The sequence below is a fragment of the Onychomys torridus genome, chromosome 17 (genome assembly GCF_903995425.1).
Source record: "Onychomys torridus chromosome 17, mOncTor1.1, whole genome shotgun sequence".
Lineage (NCBI taxonomy): Eukaryota > Metazoa > Chordata > Mammalia > Rodentia > Cricetidae > Onychomys > Onychomys torridus.
In genome coordinates this window covers 8,295,962-8,309,754 of record NC_050459.1, presented here as the reverse complement: position 1 = coordinate 8,309,754, position 13,793 = coordinate 8,295,962, and the positions used below count along the sequence as shown (strand labels likewise).

General features: G+C 48.5%; 1 protein-coding gene across 2 annotated transcripts in view; it reads left to right on the top strand.

Moving 5' to 3' along the window:
- Col4a1 (collagen type IV alpha 1 chain) overlaps window positions 1-13,793 on the top strand; it is a 120,532-nt gene that overhangs the window by 72,105 nt on the left and 34,634 nt on the right. For both annotated transcript variants that reach the window (XR_004943010.1, XM_036166642.1), the window contains exons 9-24: window positions 58-141; window positions 223-285; window positions 1,851-1,886; window positions 2,434-2,475; window positions 3,732-3,818; window positions 4,757-4,783; window positions 4,937-4,987; window positions 5,632-5,676; window positions 5,759-5,812; window positions 7,114-7,155; window positions 8,496-8,580; window positions 8,905-8,940; window positions 9,696-9,860; window positions 10,955-11,050; window positions 12,821-12,904; window positions 13,378-13,448. Coding sequence is in view for 1 of the 2 variants with exons in the window: in XM_036166642.1 (XP_036022535.1) it covers window positions 58-141; window positions 223-285; window positions 1,851-1,886; window positions 2,434-2,475; window positions 3,732-3,818; window positions 4,757-4,783; window positions 4,937-4,987; window positions 5,632-5,676; window positions 5,759-5,812; window positions 7,114-7,155; window positions 8,496-8,580; window positions 8,905-8,940; window positions 9,696-9,860; window positions 10,955-11,050; window positions 12,821-12,904; window positions 13,378-13,448 (1,068 nt within the window). In the remaining variant the exon portion in view is untranslated. The remainder of the gene's footprint in view (window positions 1-57; window positions 142-222; window positions 286-1,850; window positions 1,887-2,433; window positions 2,476-3,731; window positions 3,819-4,756; window positions 4,784-4,936; window positions 4,988-5,631; window positions 5,677-5,758; window positions 5,813-7,113; window positions 7,156-8,495; window positions 8,581-8,904; window positions 8,941-9,695; window positions 9,861-10,954; window positions 11,051-12,820; window positions 12,905-13,377; window positions 13,449-13,793) is intronic.

Sequence of the window (13,793 nt, the reverse complement as noted above, 5' to 3'; positions counted from 1 at the left end):
AATTTTCTTTGCATGTCTATCAGTATCTGCATCTTTTTTTCCTTTCCCCTCTTCTAGGGAGACCCTGGTGAAATTCTCGGCTTCACCCATGGAATACCGTTGAAAGGGGAGCGAGGATTCCCTGGTATCCCTGGGATGCCGGTAAGCCTTTGCTGCATACACACACTTGCCCCCTGGCTGGACTGCAATATTGTAATCTGTTCTTTTCTCATGCAACTGTAGGGCCCACCAGGAGTACCAGGACTCCAGGGACCCGTTGGTCCTCCAGGATTTACTGGACCACCGGTAAGTTTTGAGGATAGTCACTTGGAGAAGAGAGGTGGGCCTGGCTGAGAATCTTGCCCTGTGGGTATTTCTTAGTTCAGCTTTATTGTTATGAAAAAAGTGTGGGCTGGAACTTCCAGCTCCTAATTCCCACAGCTGTGGGAAAAGGGTGTGCTTTCTCCTGTGGCCTCTCAAGACATCCTGGGACAGATCGCCTGTCTGTGTGTCAGGGTTACTGGCTATCTATGAGTTCAGGCACCATGGAAGCCAGACTCAGGGTCACTAGGGTGGGCTCTGCCCTTCGTGCTGGGGAGATGGGTGGCAGAGGCAGAGGTATATCGGAATTTAAGGGTCAGTTAGGGGCGGGGCACAGACCTGGAGAGGATCCTGAGATGACCTGAGCACCTGGAGGTGACATTGAGGAGGCTGTTCCTCCCCTGGCCTCTGCACAGAGACATTCTGTGCAGAAGGAGGGAGACCTTTCCTCACCCTCATTTTCATAGTGCAGGGAAATTAGTGTTAAAAGACTCATTTACTAAGAACCAAGTGTGCAAGGGATGGCAGAGGGGATCAAGTTTGCGGTCTGCACATAACCCGACTGAGCATCCTCTCAGAAAGCCTCAGGCCTATACTTTAAATTTAATCTTTTTCTTTTCTTTTTATATTGTTTTCTCCACCTGTGTAAATAGAACCCATTCACTTTCCTATGGATCGATGGCTTCTTTTTATATTACGGAGTGCCTGGCTTTTCTTTTTCTTTCTTTCTTTTTTTAAATGGTTGTGGAAGCATTCTGAAATTTTCTTGCAAATATGGGACCATTGTTTTTGGCATCACCACAGTCTACTCCCCAGAAGAATTGGTTTTTCAAGGTAGAAACCTGTATCTAAAGTGGGAAGTACTGTTCCCACGTGGGCAGCTCCAGCTTGGAGCTCAGGCTAGTTAGTACCTTTAGGCCTTCAGCACCCGAGGGGCAGTCTTTAGCCTTGGAGGGATGTCCGCCCCTCCTCATGATTGTCCTGACCCATAGCTGGCTATTTCAAAGCTTTATCGGTCTGTGTAGTAACCATCAGCCTGCCGACAACAGAGTCATAGGATGACGTCAGTATGGAAGACTGTGCATGCCTGTTTCCCCTTTGTTGGACAAAGTACCTAAGGAAGACAGTTCACAAGAAGGACAGATTGGTCTTGTCTCATGGTTTCGGAGGGTTTGCTTCATGCAGTCCTAGATTCTGTGGTTTCTGTGAGGAGGCAGAACAATGTGGTGGAGAACGTGAAGTGACCTGCAGAGGAACAGGGAAACGGTGTAGGGACAAGATACCTCCTTCAGAGGAACAACCCTAGTGATTCACGTCCTCCAACCATGTCTCCCCACCCCTGCAGGTCCCTTCCTTAAAGACCCATCAGTGGTTAAGATTCCGGTGGTGTAGTCATCTTTCAGTGCCACCAGCTAAGGACCATGCCTTCAACAAAAGCCGTGTGTGTGTGTGTGTGTGTGTGTGTGTGTGTGTGTGTGTGTAGGGGTACTTCATCTTCCAGATCATAGCTGGTTTTGAATATTACTTAACTAAAATGCTCTCTCTTACAGGGTCCCCCAGGTCCTCCTGGCCCTCCCGGAGAAAAGGTAAAAATGTTTTTCATTTATTGCTTTCAGCCTTACTATAGGACTGTGGTGAGATTGCCATGATCCCTTCTGTAAGTTACTGGAGAGAGCTCTGGAAAATTGCCCCATCCTCACTCATATATGGGACTGCCTGCCAGTATGTCGTATTGTCTGTCCATCCCTATTATCATCTGTCAGCCATTTTTCTATTATCTAGCATTCATCTACTATTCTGCTCTCCCTCCTCCTCCTCCTCCTCCTCCTCCTCCTCCTCCTCCTCCTCCTCATCTTTGAGACCTCCCAACTACATCTACTCATCCCTTAGCTATTACTTTGGATTCATTGATCATTCCCTTACCTTTCTGAGTCCAGAGTTTAAAACTCTTATAGTAACAAATTCTTTATTATATGTGTAAAAACCATTGCACAGTTATTGCATAAATGTGGCTTTTCTTGCAAAGCTTATGGTATTTTAGGACAAAACTGGCCCCATCTGTGTGGAGATTTTAGGATGTCTGGCTAATGTAATAGACAGCCTTAATAATAAAGTGTAATTTGTAACCAACAGGGACAGATGGGCTCCAGCTTCCAAGGACCAAAAGGTGACAAGGTGAGTGAGTCCCCATTGCGGTTCCTCTGCGTGTTCTTGTGTCTGGAGGGGACATGGATGAGCTGCTAGGATTTACAGTTTATTCCACCTTGCCAGGAAGTGAGGCCGATGGTGGCGCCCAGTGACGCGAGGACACCAAGTCCCCTTATCCAAACAGGGCTCAGGCAGCACGTTCTTCAGATCTCAAGTTCATTTCAAAAGAGTGAAATTTAAACTTTGGCCTCCTAGTAACATAACTATTAAACCCAACCACGAGAGCAGCCATTGTGAGGAGGTGGTGATGTAGGTGGTAACTGATTTCCCCTCGGGGACCAGATGGGTACCAAGGATGTGTGTGTGCCTTGGAAGCAGGGTGGTGGTGAAAACTGGACAAACATCTTTTTCTTGGCAAGAAAGGCAAGCAGTGGACCTCTGGTCCCTTGCTGTGCTCTCCAATAGTGCCCTGGGTAAGATAACGGGCATTATGACAATCGCTGCCTGTCTTTGGGTGTGCAAGCTGGTGTGAGCCACTGCCACCAGAAGCTACCAGACAAGGTGGGTCTGGACAGAGCCCGGGCTAATGGTTGTTACTGTTGAAGTCTTGGGCTCTCGTTCGCATGTGGCCGACTTTCCCTTTAGTTCCAAGTGTGGCTAGCTGTTAAGATGCCCGAGTTAGAAGAATCTAATGGTGCTCTTGATTTTTGCTCACCTAGACTATCCCCATTCTTGCCAGTCTCCTGTCAGCTAGTGTGTGTTCTCACTGATAGAGTGGTGTGTGCTGGTGCATGCACAGCTGGTGTGCGTCCTCACTGACACAGTGGTGTGTGCAGGTGCATGCCAGCTGGTGTGGTGTGAGTCCTCACTGACACAGTAGTATGTGCAGGTGCATGCCCAGCTGGTGTGAGCTCTCACTGGCACAGTAGTGTGTGCTGGTGCATGCCCAGCTGGTGTGAGTTTTCACTGACACAGTGGTGTGTGCAGGTGCATGCCCAGCTGGTGTGTCCTCACTGACACAGTGGTCTGCTGGTGCATGCATCACTGATGCAGTAGTGTGTGCTGGTGCATGCTCTGATGTATCCTGCAGCTGTTCAGGCTCCCAAGCTTGGGAAACACACTTCTCTGGTTGTAGACACCCACTGGTCTGTTTTCCTACAAAAGCCAAGGCCCCTGCTATGGGAGGATAGGGTGCCAGTGTTTAACCTCTGGCTTTTTACCACCCTATTTCAGTTCTTGTTCTGTTTTTGTACCTAATTAACCTCCACTTTTGACATGAACAGGGCGAGCAGGGGGTCAGCGGCCCCCCTGGAGTACCCGGACAGGCACAAGTTAAGGAAAAAGGAGACTTTGCCCCAACTGGAGAAAAGGTACGCCTGAGCTCTGTTCAGCGGATGTCCGCTTTCTGATGTTGGACAAATTCTGAGGGAGAAAGAGAAGCTGGGTCAAAATGCAGATTCTCCAGCCATGACCAATCTTGCCCTGGGAAGTGGGTTTAGAGGTGTCCTGTCCCGTGATGTTGAGTAGCTTTGAGAACAGAAATGGCTGTCCTGGGACCATTCTGTGCCGGTTCACCTAACCAAGGGTTTCTTAAATAAGCCTGGTAGGAGGGAGAGACTGTGTGGATGGGAGGGGTCCAGCTGAGGCCTAGGAGGAGGGCATGCATGACCCATCCTTTCACCAGGGTAGCCCAAGCCATGCTAGGAAGGGGCTACCGGAGGCCAGTATGCATCTTTTGTTAAATATAGGTGAAAAAGAATTATTTTTTTTTTTTTGCAGGTGTGTGTGTATGTGTGTGTGTGTGTCTGTGTCTGTGTCTGTGTATGTTTGTGCATGTGTGTACAGGTGCCAACAGAGGCCAGCGGCATTGCCCCTCTGGAGCTTGAGTGACAGGTGCTTGTGAGCAGCACCGTGTGGAGCTGGGAACTAAGCTCACGCCTTTGCAGGAGCAGTATGAGCTCTTAAGAGCTGAGCCATCTCTGCAGCCTGGATTTTATTTTATTTTTCTTCATGTGTTTGATGTAGCATCTGGAAAACTGAACCAGGCATGGTAGTGCACCCCTGCAATCCTAACACTAAGAATGCTGAAGCAGGAGGATTGCCACAAGTTCTGGGCTACATGCCAGGCTAATCAGAGCTTCATCAAAAGATCCTGTCTCGAAGAAAAGAAAGGAAGGAGAGGAAAAGTGGGGGGAGGGAGCAGTAAAAGTGTGCTATGGCTTTTAGATGGGTGATTGAACCACTAGGTGGGTGATTTAGCTGTTGGATGATACTGATCTGTCTCTCTCCAACCCCTCAATTCTTTTAGGGTCAGAAAGGTGAACCTGGATTCCAGGTGAGTACTCTGGCCCTTTTGCCATTATTATTTTTATGTGAAGGAGGATACATTCTGGTATTGGTATTTCCTACCAAAGCCAAAGTGTGTCTGACTTCATGTTGTATTTGCATTTATCAGCGAGTCTAACTCTGTCTCCTCTTGTCTCTTTAGGGAGTACCAGGGGTTGGAGAGAAAGGTGAACCAGGGAAACCAGGGCCTCGGGTAAGTGCTTCCCAGATCTGTCCACTCCTCACTGTAAACACACTCTCCTCTAATGCCCAGACTCATAGAAATGAAATGGAAGAATGGATATACATCTGTAGAGTTTGCTAATTTCTTCCTCAGACTCCACTGGATCTGCTAGGGAAGGCTTTGGGAGGACTGCCTGTGCCTGTCCGCTGGGGACATTTATCCATCTTGTGCTTGGGTGTTTTTGTTGATCTTCCTGACACCAGATCTGAATCCCCGCCCTCTTGCACACCAGGCTTGAGTGTGTGGCTGGGACCCTGACAGGCTCACATCCTTCTCCCTATCTGGACACAGCAGCAGAATATCTTCCTAGCTGCCAGTTGCTGGGAACATCTGATGCCTCCCTGAAGTCACGTGTGGAAAGAAGCAGCCTTATGTATCAGCCTCTGTGCTCACTGCCAGTGGCAAAATAACCCCTTGGTGCCTAAGACATTGACCTTGTAGCTGGGTGCTCTGTGCTCTTCAGAAACGGAACCATCTTCCTTTCTGGTGAACCATCAACTCACGTGGCCTTTTTCCCTGCCTGTCTTGTACTTCACAAGGGAGAGCGATGAACAGAGCTGTGGTGTGGCCATAGCAATTTGTGAAAGACTCATGTCTACCTCTTTATTGTGCAGGGAAAGCCTGGAAAAGATGGCGAGAAAGGAGAAAAGGGAGGTCCGGTAAGTCTCCGCCCTTTGCAGCTTCTGAGTGAACGAGGGCCGCTGTTCCCCGATGAGCATCCTTGCCCTTCTTCCCTTTCAGGGCTTTCCTGGTGATTCCGGGTACCCAGGACTCCCAGGACGGCAGGGCCCTCAGGTGCGTGGTAACGTTGTTTTGAGTTTTTACCTCGAATGGGTCACTCATCCTAGAAGCTTGCTCATTTGTTTGCTAGGATAGAGAACTCTAAACTCAAGGGGAAGATACTTCTACTCGGTGTGGATTCAACACAGTTTGTTGACTTCCCCAGGGTTGATGAATTATTTAAAAGAAGACTATTATGTGACACACGTGTCCAAGCTCCTGTCTTTTTTGTATAGATTAAGTTTTCCTGATTACAAAGTAAGAGAAAGTGCAGAAATAGAAAGAAAAGAAAGCATGGCTGAGTTCTGCCTCCTCCTGTTCCTCGGTGAACACCTTCATGTCCCTTCTACAGCATGGGTTTGTGGGCCCCTCTTGCCTTTTTCTCTTCTTAATTATTTAAAAATACTTATTTATTTATTATGTTTACAGTGTTCTGGCTGCAGGCCAGAAGAAGGCACCAGATCTTATTACAGATGGTTGTGAGCCACCACATTGGTCCTGGGAATTGAACTCAGGACCTCTGGAAGAGCAGCCAGTGCTCTTAACCGCTGAGCTATCTCCCCAGCCCCTTTCTTCTTAAAATTTAAAAAGTGACATCAGTTGATTGGTTGATTGTGTGTAGGCACATATGTGTCATGTGTGGAGGTTGGAGGTTGGTGAGAGATCCATCCTCCCCTTCCATCATGGGGGTCTTGGGATTGAACTCGGGTTGTCAGGCTTGATGTCAAGTCCTCTCACCCACTGAGCCATCTCACTGACCCCCATCTTCCTTTTTACAATGAACCATGTTTTGTTAGTAAAAATAAGGAGGCTCTCATCTGTGTGGACATCCATAAAGCAGTTATATGTAGACATTTTTAACATCTGTGCCTTCTGCTGATTGGGTTCTAGATAATTTTAAACTTGTTTGAAGCCAACACTGGAGGTCATATTGGGACGTCCAGTGTAAATCCAGACATAAAGAAAAACCCCATAAGGAATTAGAGTTAGATACTGTGCTTCATAGCAATTTAGAAAAGAACCCTTCTGCTTCTAAAGGCTCCCTTAACGGTCCTTCAGGATGGCTGCCACATAGGAGGGTGAACATTGTGTCTTCATCCTTCCACTTAGGTGGTGTAGACATCTTTGTTTCCATGTCACCTTTGCGTGACATTGATGAGCTGGGCTCCTACAGAGTGACCAGGCCGGTCCCAGAGGGAGAGGTTGGGAGAGGATGATGGCTGGAGGGTGGTGTAGCACCAGAAAATTCCTGACGAGCTTTCCGCATGGTCATCTGTATGGTGAGGCTGCAAGTAACGGTGCATGTTTTTTTGCAGGGAGAGAAGGGTGAAGCTGGACTTCCGGGCCCCCCTGGAATTGTAAGTAATACGTGTGTTTGAGATGGGCTCCGGGTTGCCTAGGATACTCGGCAACTTCCGCTTGCGTGATGCTCTTATCTGAAGTGGGTGCCTACCATATGAGTGATTCATAGTTTACTCTGATTTTGGCAATCACACTTTTATCATTTGTACCTCTGGAAATGAAAAACTTCACACATGGGTAACCTAGCAAACCTATTTTGAAACCTGTTTTTTTTTTTAATTTATTTTTTTACTTTTTAATTGTCCATGGAGAAAAATTTAGTAGGAGGAGTAGATCAACCATCACCTGTTCTAGTAAAACAACTTTTGGTTTCTAAGTAGCATCCACTCCTTGCTTGTGTGCATTCGAACCCGCTGTCATTTTAGCCATTCTGTTCCAGATCAATTTTTGAAACAGTGGGCACCCCTGTCCTGTTTGCTGTGGTGATGTGGGTATAGGACTGTGCCACTCGCTGTGTGGGTGACGGCTTGGGGGCCGGAGTCATCCTTCCTGAGGTCACATTTCAGCAGCAGGACTCCTGCCCTCTGAACCCCCTCCTGAGCCTAGCATACCCAAGGCTCTCCCCTCCTCCGTGACTCACCCCAAGTGTGGGCGGGTCCTCACCTCACTTCAGTCCCATCCACACATCGTATTATTTAGTTTTAAAGGTTTTTACTTCGTGTATTTTTTAATTGACACATTTTACATGTACTTGGAATGTACAGTGATTTTTTTGATACATGTATATGTAGAATGGCTGGATCAGAGGCACTTAGTGACACTTTCAGGAGGAGTGTCCCCTCATTTAGTTGATACAGAGGGATACTGTAAAGATAGCGTCGCTGCTGTACTCTGCTGTTTTCTTTGCTCTGTGGGGATTCAGGATCATGCTGAGCCAGGTTTCCTTTTCTCAGTGAGGTTGGCATGCTTTCTTCTGGTCTGTGACTGATTTTTCAGGAAATCTGTGCCCTCTTGATCTTTAAAGAAAGAATATTCTCCAATAAAAGGGGGAAAAATAGTGTGTGTTCCTGCCCTGTACATCAGGAAAGTCCTGATGGGTGTTCCTCTGTCGTACTGTGAAGCAAGCCATGCATTTCATGGCTTGGATGCATTTGCACATTTTAGACCAGGCCTTAGTTAACTGAGTGATACCATCGCTGCTGCCGGGGATATTGTGCAAGCCAGCAGAACTGCCTGGAAGTTCCACACACCCTCACTCTGTAGCTCTCCAGTCCCTTCTCTGCTCCCTCCACACACCACCACGTCTTTGCACCCATTTTCCATGAGGTAATACAGTATATGGTGCCGTGTGCCACCAGCTACTCCTATACCAGCGGTGACCTGTGCTTTAATGCAGGTGATTGGCACCATGCCGCAGGGAGAGAAAGGAGAGCGAGGTCACCCCGGAGCACCAGGGTTAAGAGGAGAGCCGGGCCCTAAAGGTAGGCTGCAGCTTGTCTGCTTTCTTGCCCCGCTTCTCTTCCTCCCCTCCTTCCCTCCCTCCCCTCTCCCTCCTCCCCTTTCTCCTTTCTAGCTCCCAATCTTGCTGTCACGTGCCCAGGAGCCCTTTTCCTCCGTGGCTTCCTGAGGATGCTGTCTCTGCAGGGGATGCTCTGCAGGGGATGTTCTGTGGACTCCGGTTCTGTCTTCCCACCCTCTATTGTGGATGCCTCAAGTAGCCCCTGCTAGACCGTGGCAGAGAAACAAAGTGTCTACTGCATGAACGACCTCACCTCACTTTGTCCAATTCTCTCTTCTCTTTCAAGGTTACCCTGGAATACAAGGCCAGCCAGGCCCTCCAGGTGAGAGTCCTTGTGTCTTGTGGCACTTTTGTGGCGTGTCTAGCCCCCTGTGTCTGTCACACACGCTGTGCATGAGGCAGGCTGCAGCTCATGTCTCTCTAGTTATTGGAGCCCAGTGTGCACTGGCATGTGTTTGCTTTACATTTCACAGACCCAGGTTAGTGTGTTGTTCCCCATTTGTAGGCTTACATGTAGACAGCAGTTGCTTGTTTCCCAGGGGACTCTGGCTTGTCCTCTGGGCTGGCCCTCTGGGCGCACATCTGTCTTTGCATGAGTTTTGGCTCTGCCAGAGTTCTTCCAGCTGCTGGGCTGTAGTTCCCTCTAACACAGGCGCATGGCATGGTATCCCCTTGCCTTCCTCCAGCATCTCTGCTCTGCACTTGTGCGGAGGCTTCCAGAGTCCTTCTGTCTTTTCTGGGCTCCACATGTGGCTGTTCCCTCCCCAGGACAGCAGGGCTGGCTGTGTGTGGCCCCCTGAGCTGTCCTGCCCAGAGTCCTCACCATCAGCCTTCTGGGCTATGTCAGGCCACCTTCTGTGACCCCTTAGCACCTTAGCATGTAGAGAGACAGACGTTTACTCTGCATTTTCAGACCTAACCTCACCTTGTCCTCAAGCCTGGCCTGACCTCAGGACCTACTGGGTTGTGCTGATCTAGAGTGCCCCCTCAGTGAGGACCCAACTAGACATGGATCGAGTGTATACAGCTGTCATGCTGCCTTTAGGCTATTTATATAATTTCCTGTGCTGCTTGCAGGCTTCCCCGTTCCAGGCCAGCCTGGTGCTCCTGGCTTCCCAGGCGAAAGAGGAGAAAAAGGTGACCAAGGAGTCCCAGGTGTGTCTTTACCAGGACCAAGTGGAAGAGATGGAGCCCCAGGGCCTCCTGGCCCTCCTGGCCCCCCTGGACAGCCAGGCCACACAAGTAAGTGCCCATGTGTGTCCCATCAAATGCCGGGAACCTAGGGCAGAGTTGGGTGGGCACTGTGACCTATGCTAGTTATTCACTTTTTGCTTGAATAGTTTTACAAAATTAACTATGCTACAAAAAATTATCACTAGCAATAAAATAGACTTAAAGGGAAAATCAGCTCATTAACCAGCTCTAAGTCTCCTGGCATTGGAGGTTAAAGGTAAGCAGGGTGATTAGTTTCACCTTGATTGATAGCTGAATGGATTCTGCTTCATGTAGAGAGACTGCATAATGCTACTTAGAGTACACAAGGGGCCAGATTGCACTAGAATATGTCACAGCATAATGCAGACTAGACAGGGAATCACATGGAGTTTTCCTATATCGGCTTTCAAGAAAAGCTGAGCATGAAGTGTAAGCTCATGATTGGCTTATTGTGATGCTGTGATCTCATTTCAGTAAGTATCAGAAAGTTCCAGAAGATTTAATATGGGAGCCTATTAGACTTCTGGGCTAAAACTAGGGTGAGCTGTAGTGGGTATCCACAGTAGGAACCCGATCTGGGGGTGCTCACCATGGTGGGCTGTAGATGGGGGTCTGCAGTGGGACCCCCGTGTGTGGTTGGTCCCAGAAGGGTTATGATCTTGGAGCTCCGATGATGTTGATTCCAAGAACTCAAGCCCGTCCGGGAAGGAAGTTCCCAAGATGAGGCTGGCAAGAAGACAGATAAGGGCCAGGGGAGTGATTGAGTCCGGATAGGCGGATCCCTTGGGAAAGGATTAGTGTGACTCTCTGGTGGGGAGAATGGACAGATTCTATGTGGCTTTATGGAACTTCCTCCTCTTTGGTGAGTTTTGAAATGTGAAAAATGAGGATGAGGTCTGGACATCCTGGAGACGTTCCATCTAGTACCTCCTGTTCTCTGTGTTGGCTTTGTTTTTTTTGAGTTAAAAATCACAGGCTCATTTGGAAGTAAATGAAGATTGAATTCCTAAAATGTTCCAATCAGCCTCATGTATTTTGGTTTGATAATCAAGGGTCAGATTGGGAGAGAGTAAGAATGCCTTGCTGTGTCTTTTTAACCAGTTTTTAAACATTTCTTTCAGATGGCATTGTGGAGTGTCAGCCTGGACCACCTGGGGACCAGGGTCCTCCCGGAACTCCAGGACACCCTGGTTTGACAGGTGAAGTTGGGCAGAAAGGTAAGAGATGTTAATTTATTTTATTTTATTTTTTAAAAATGGTAGGTGTGTTTGTGCTGATCAGTTTCCCCTATCGACTGGCTTAGGCTTTGTCAGATTAGGACAGGGTGCAGGCATAGTCCTTGTTGCTTTATTTAGGGATCTTCCACATCCACTCCTAAGAAGATGCAGTTCACAGCTCAGATGAGGTTGATGCTGGAGCTATGATGAGGAGTGATGGAGAGACTCAGCCATGAGGGCCAGACAACTGTCCTTTTTCCTCACTCCCAGGATCGAGAATCCAGTCCTGCTTTTGTGTTAAAGCCTCAACTGATACCACACGCTTTAGTTCAAAGCTTAAGAGTTTCCTTCTCAAAGTACACACGTCCTTCCTTTAAGGCAAATCAGGGATCTATACATGGGATACTGGTGACCTTTCAAGTGTTTGCGCAATTGGGGCAGACAACCTGCTGTTGATGGATTAACCGGCTTTACTCTGGGCTCTCAATTTTATCTCTGCCCTTTCAAGTGCTTGCTGTGATGTCAGTGCAGGGCACTGATTTATCTCTTCAGCAGTTGGATCCGGAGTCTGTTGCTGTGTGAACCACAGTGTGAGCACTGATTTAGCCCCGACTAAACAATGGCATTCCGATATTTATGTGCTTGTTAACCTTGGAGCAGAACACACTGGGGCCCCATAAAACCAGCCCCAGGGTTGGCCACTTCTGCCTTGGACTGTAAAGAATTTTGGCTCTTTAGAAGTCTAAACGTTGTATGGAACATGGCTTCAGAGGACATCTTCAGGCAGCCGCCTAACTGTCCTCACCACATGCTGTCTACTCACTGAGATTAATTATTCTATTTTTGTGATAGACTCAATGTCTGGAGTTCTTGAAGCTGAAATCTTGTCCATCCAACTCATCCTCTGAATCCTAGGAGATGCAGAGTGTGAGTGTGTGTGGTGTGTGTGTGTGTGTGTGTGGTGTGTATGTGAGCATGTATGTGAGTGTGTGTGGTGTGTATGTGACAGTGTGTGTGTGTGTGTGTGTGTGTGTGTGTGGTGTGTATGTGAGCATGTATGTGAATGTGTGTATGTGTGTGGTGTGTGTGTATGTGTGTGTGTGGTGTGTGTATGTGTGTGTGTATGTGACAGTGTGTGTGTGTGTGTGTGTGTGTGTGGTGTGTATGTGAGCATGTATGTGAATGTGTGTGTGTGTGTGGTGTGTGTGTATGTGTGTGTGTGGTGTGTGTATGTGTGTGTGTATGTGACAGTGTGTGTGTGTGTGTGAGTGTGTGTGGTGTGTATGTGAGCATGTATGTGAGTGTGTGTGTGTGTATGTGACAGTGTGTGTGTGTGTGTGTGTGTGTGTGTGTGTGGTGTGTGTATGTGTGTGTGTGTGTGTGTGTGTGTGTGGTGTGTATGTGAGCATGTATGTGAGTGTGTGTGGTGTGTATGTGAGCATGTATGTGAGTGTGTGTGTGTGTGTGGTGTGTATGTGACAGTGTGTGTGTGTGTGTGTGTGTGTGTGTGTGGTGTGATGTGATGCTGGGGACTGAGCATGGGCCCTGTGGGATAAGTGTGAGACTATGTCACTAGTGGGTAGTGCTATGGGCCGGAGTGAGGATGGAGAAAGGAAAAGTGTCTGGAGCATCTTCAGGACTCTCTCCTGTGCCCACTCTCAGCAGCACAGCAGAGCCTTCTGTTGGCACATCATATATGAAGCACATATTAAGCACACAGGCTAATCATACATTAACCATACATTAAGCACCCCATGTTTCCTCCTTCAGGTCAGAAAGGAGAAGGCTGCCTTGCTTGTGACACAGAAGGACTTCGAGGCCCTCCTGGGCCGCAGGGGCCCCCAGGAGAGATTGGTAAGTGGTAGGGTGTGGGATGAAACATGTTAGAGATGGCCTTAGGGTCCAATGCCAGCTCCATCAAATGCACAGGCATGACGGTGAGGATGAAAGCTGTACCCAGGGTGAGCCCACGGGGACAGCCGTGGTCAAGACCACCTGCCTCAGTGGTGTTGTGTGCTGTCCTGTTAGCAGGACCATGGCCGAGTGGCTCTCCTAACTCCACAGTCAGTGGGCTCAAGGGAAGTCAGCATGTCTGTCTCCCAGGGTGTTGGGGCTGCAGGTTGGGGGACCCTCACTGACCTGTGCACAAGGCTCATGATGCTCCTCTGAGCCTGACTTGGCAGTCTTAGTTAGATTTATCTACTGCTCTGGATGTCCCTCAAATGGTAGTCCACTTCACAGCAAGATTTTGATGTGGTTGAGTCTTGCTTGGGGCAAAGGGTTTTGAAAGACTTGTCTCACAGCTTCTGTGTACTCCTTTCTCTAAGGTTTCCCCGGACAGCCAGGGGCCAAAGGTGACCGAGGCTTCCCTGGCAGGGATGGCCTTGAAGGACTACCGGTAAGTGTACTGCTGGGAAATCATGCCCATGTTTGAAGTCAACACCATAGGAACCACAGTCGTGGATTCTCATCTGTGCTTACTCCGCGTGTTACAGGGGCTGATCCAGTGACTGTGGGTGCATCCTTTGTTCATGCTCACATGGGAGACCCAGAGAAAAAGTGAGACTTAGTCCACAGTCCATGCCCCCACAGGCATCTCACCTCAGTGTTCAGGCTCCACTGGGCAGCACAGAGTTCTTTCCACAGGGTCTCAGGTTCAGATGGTGCCACCAGTGGCCACCTCTCTGTGTGACCACTACCAGTGGCATCCTTTTAAATCTTGTCAGGGATGGGTTCAGTCTAA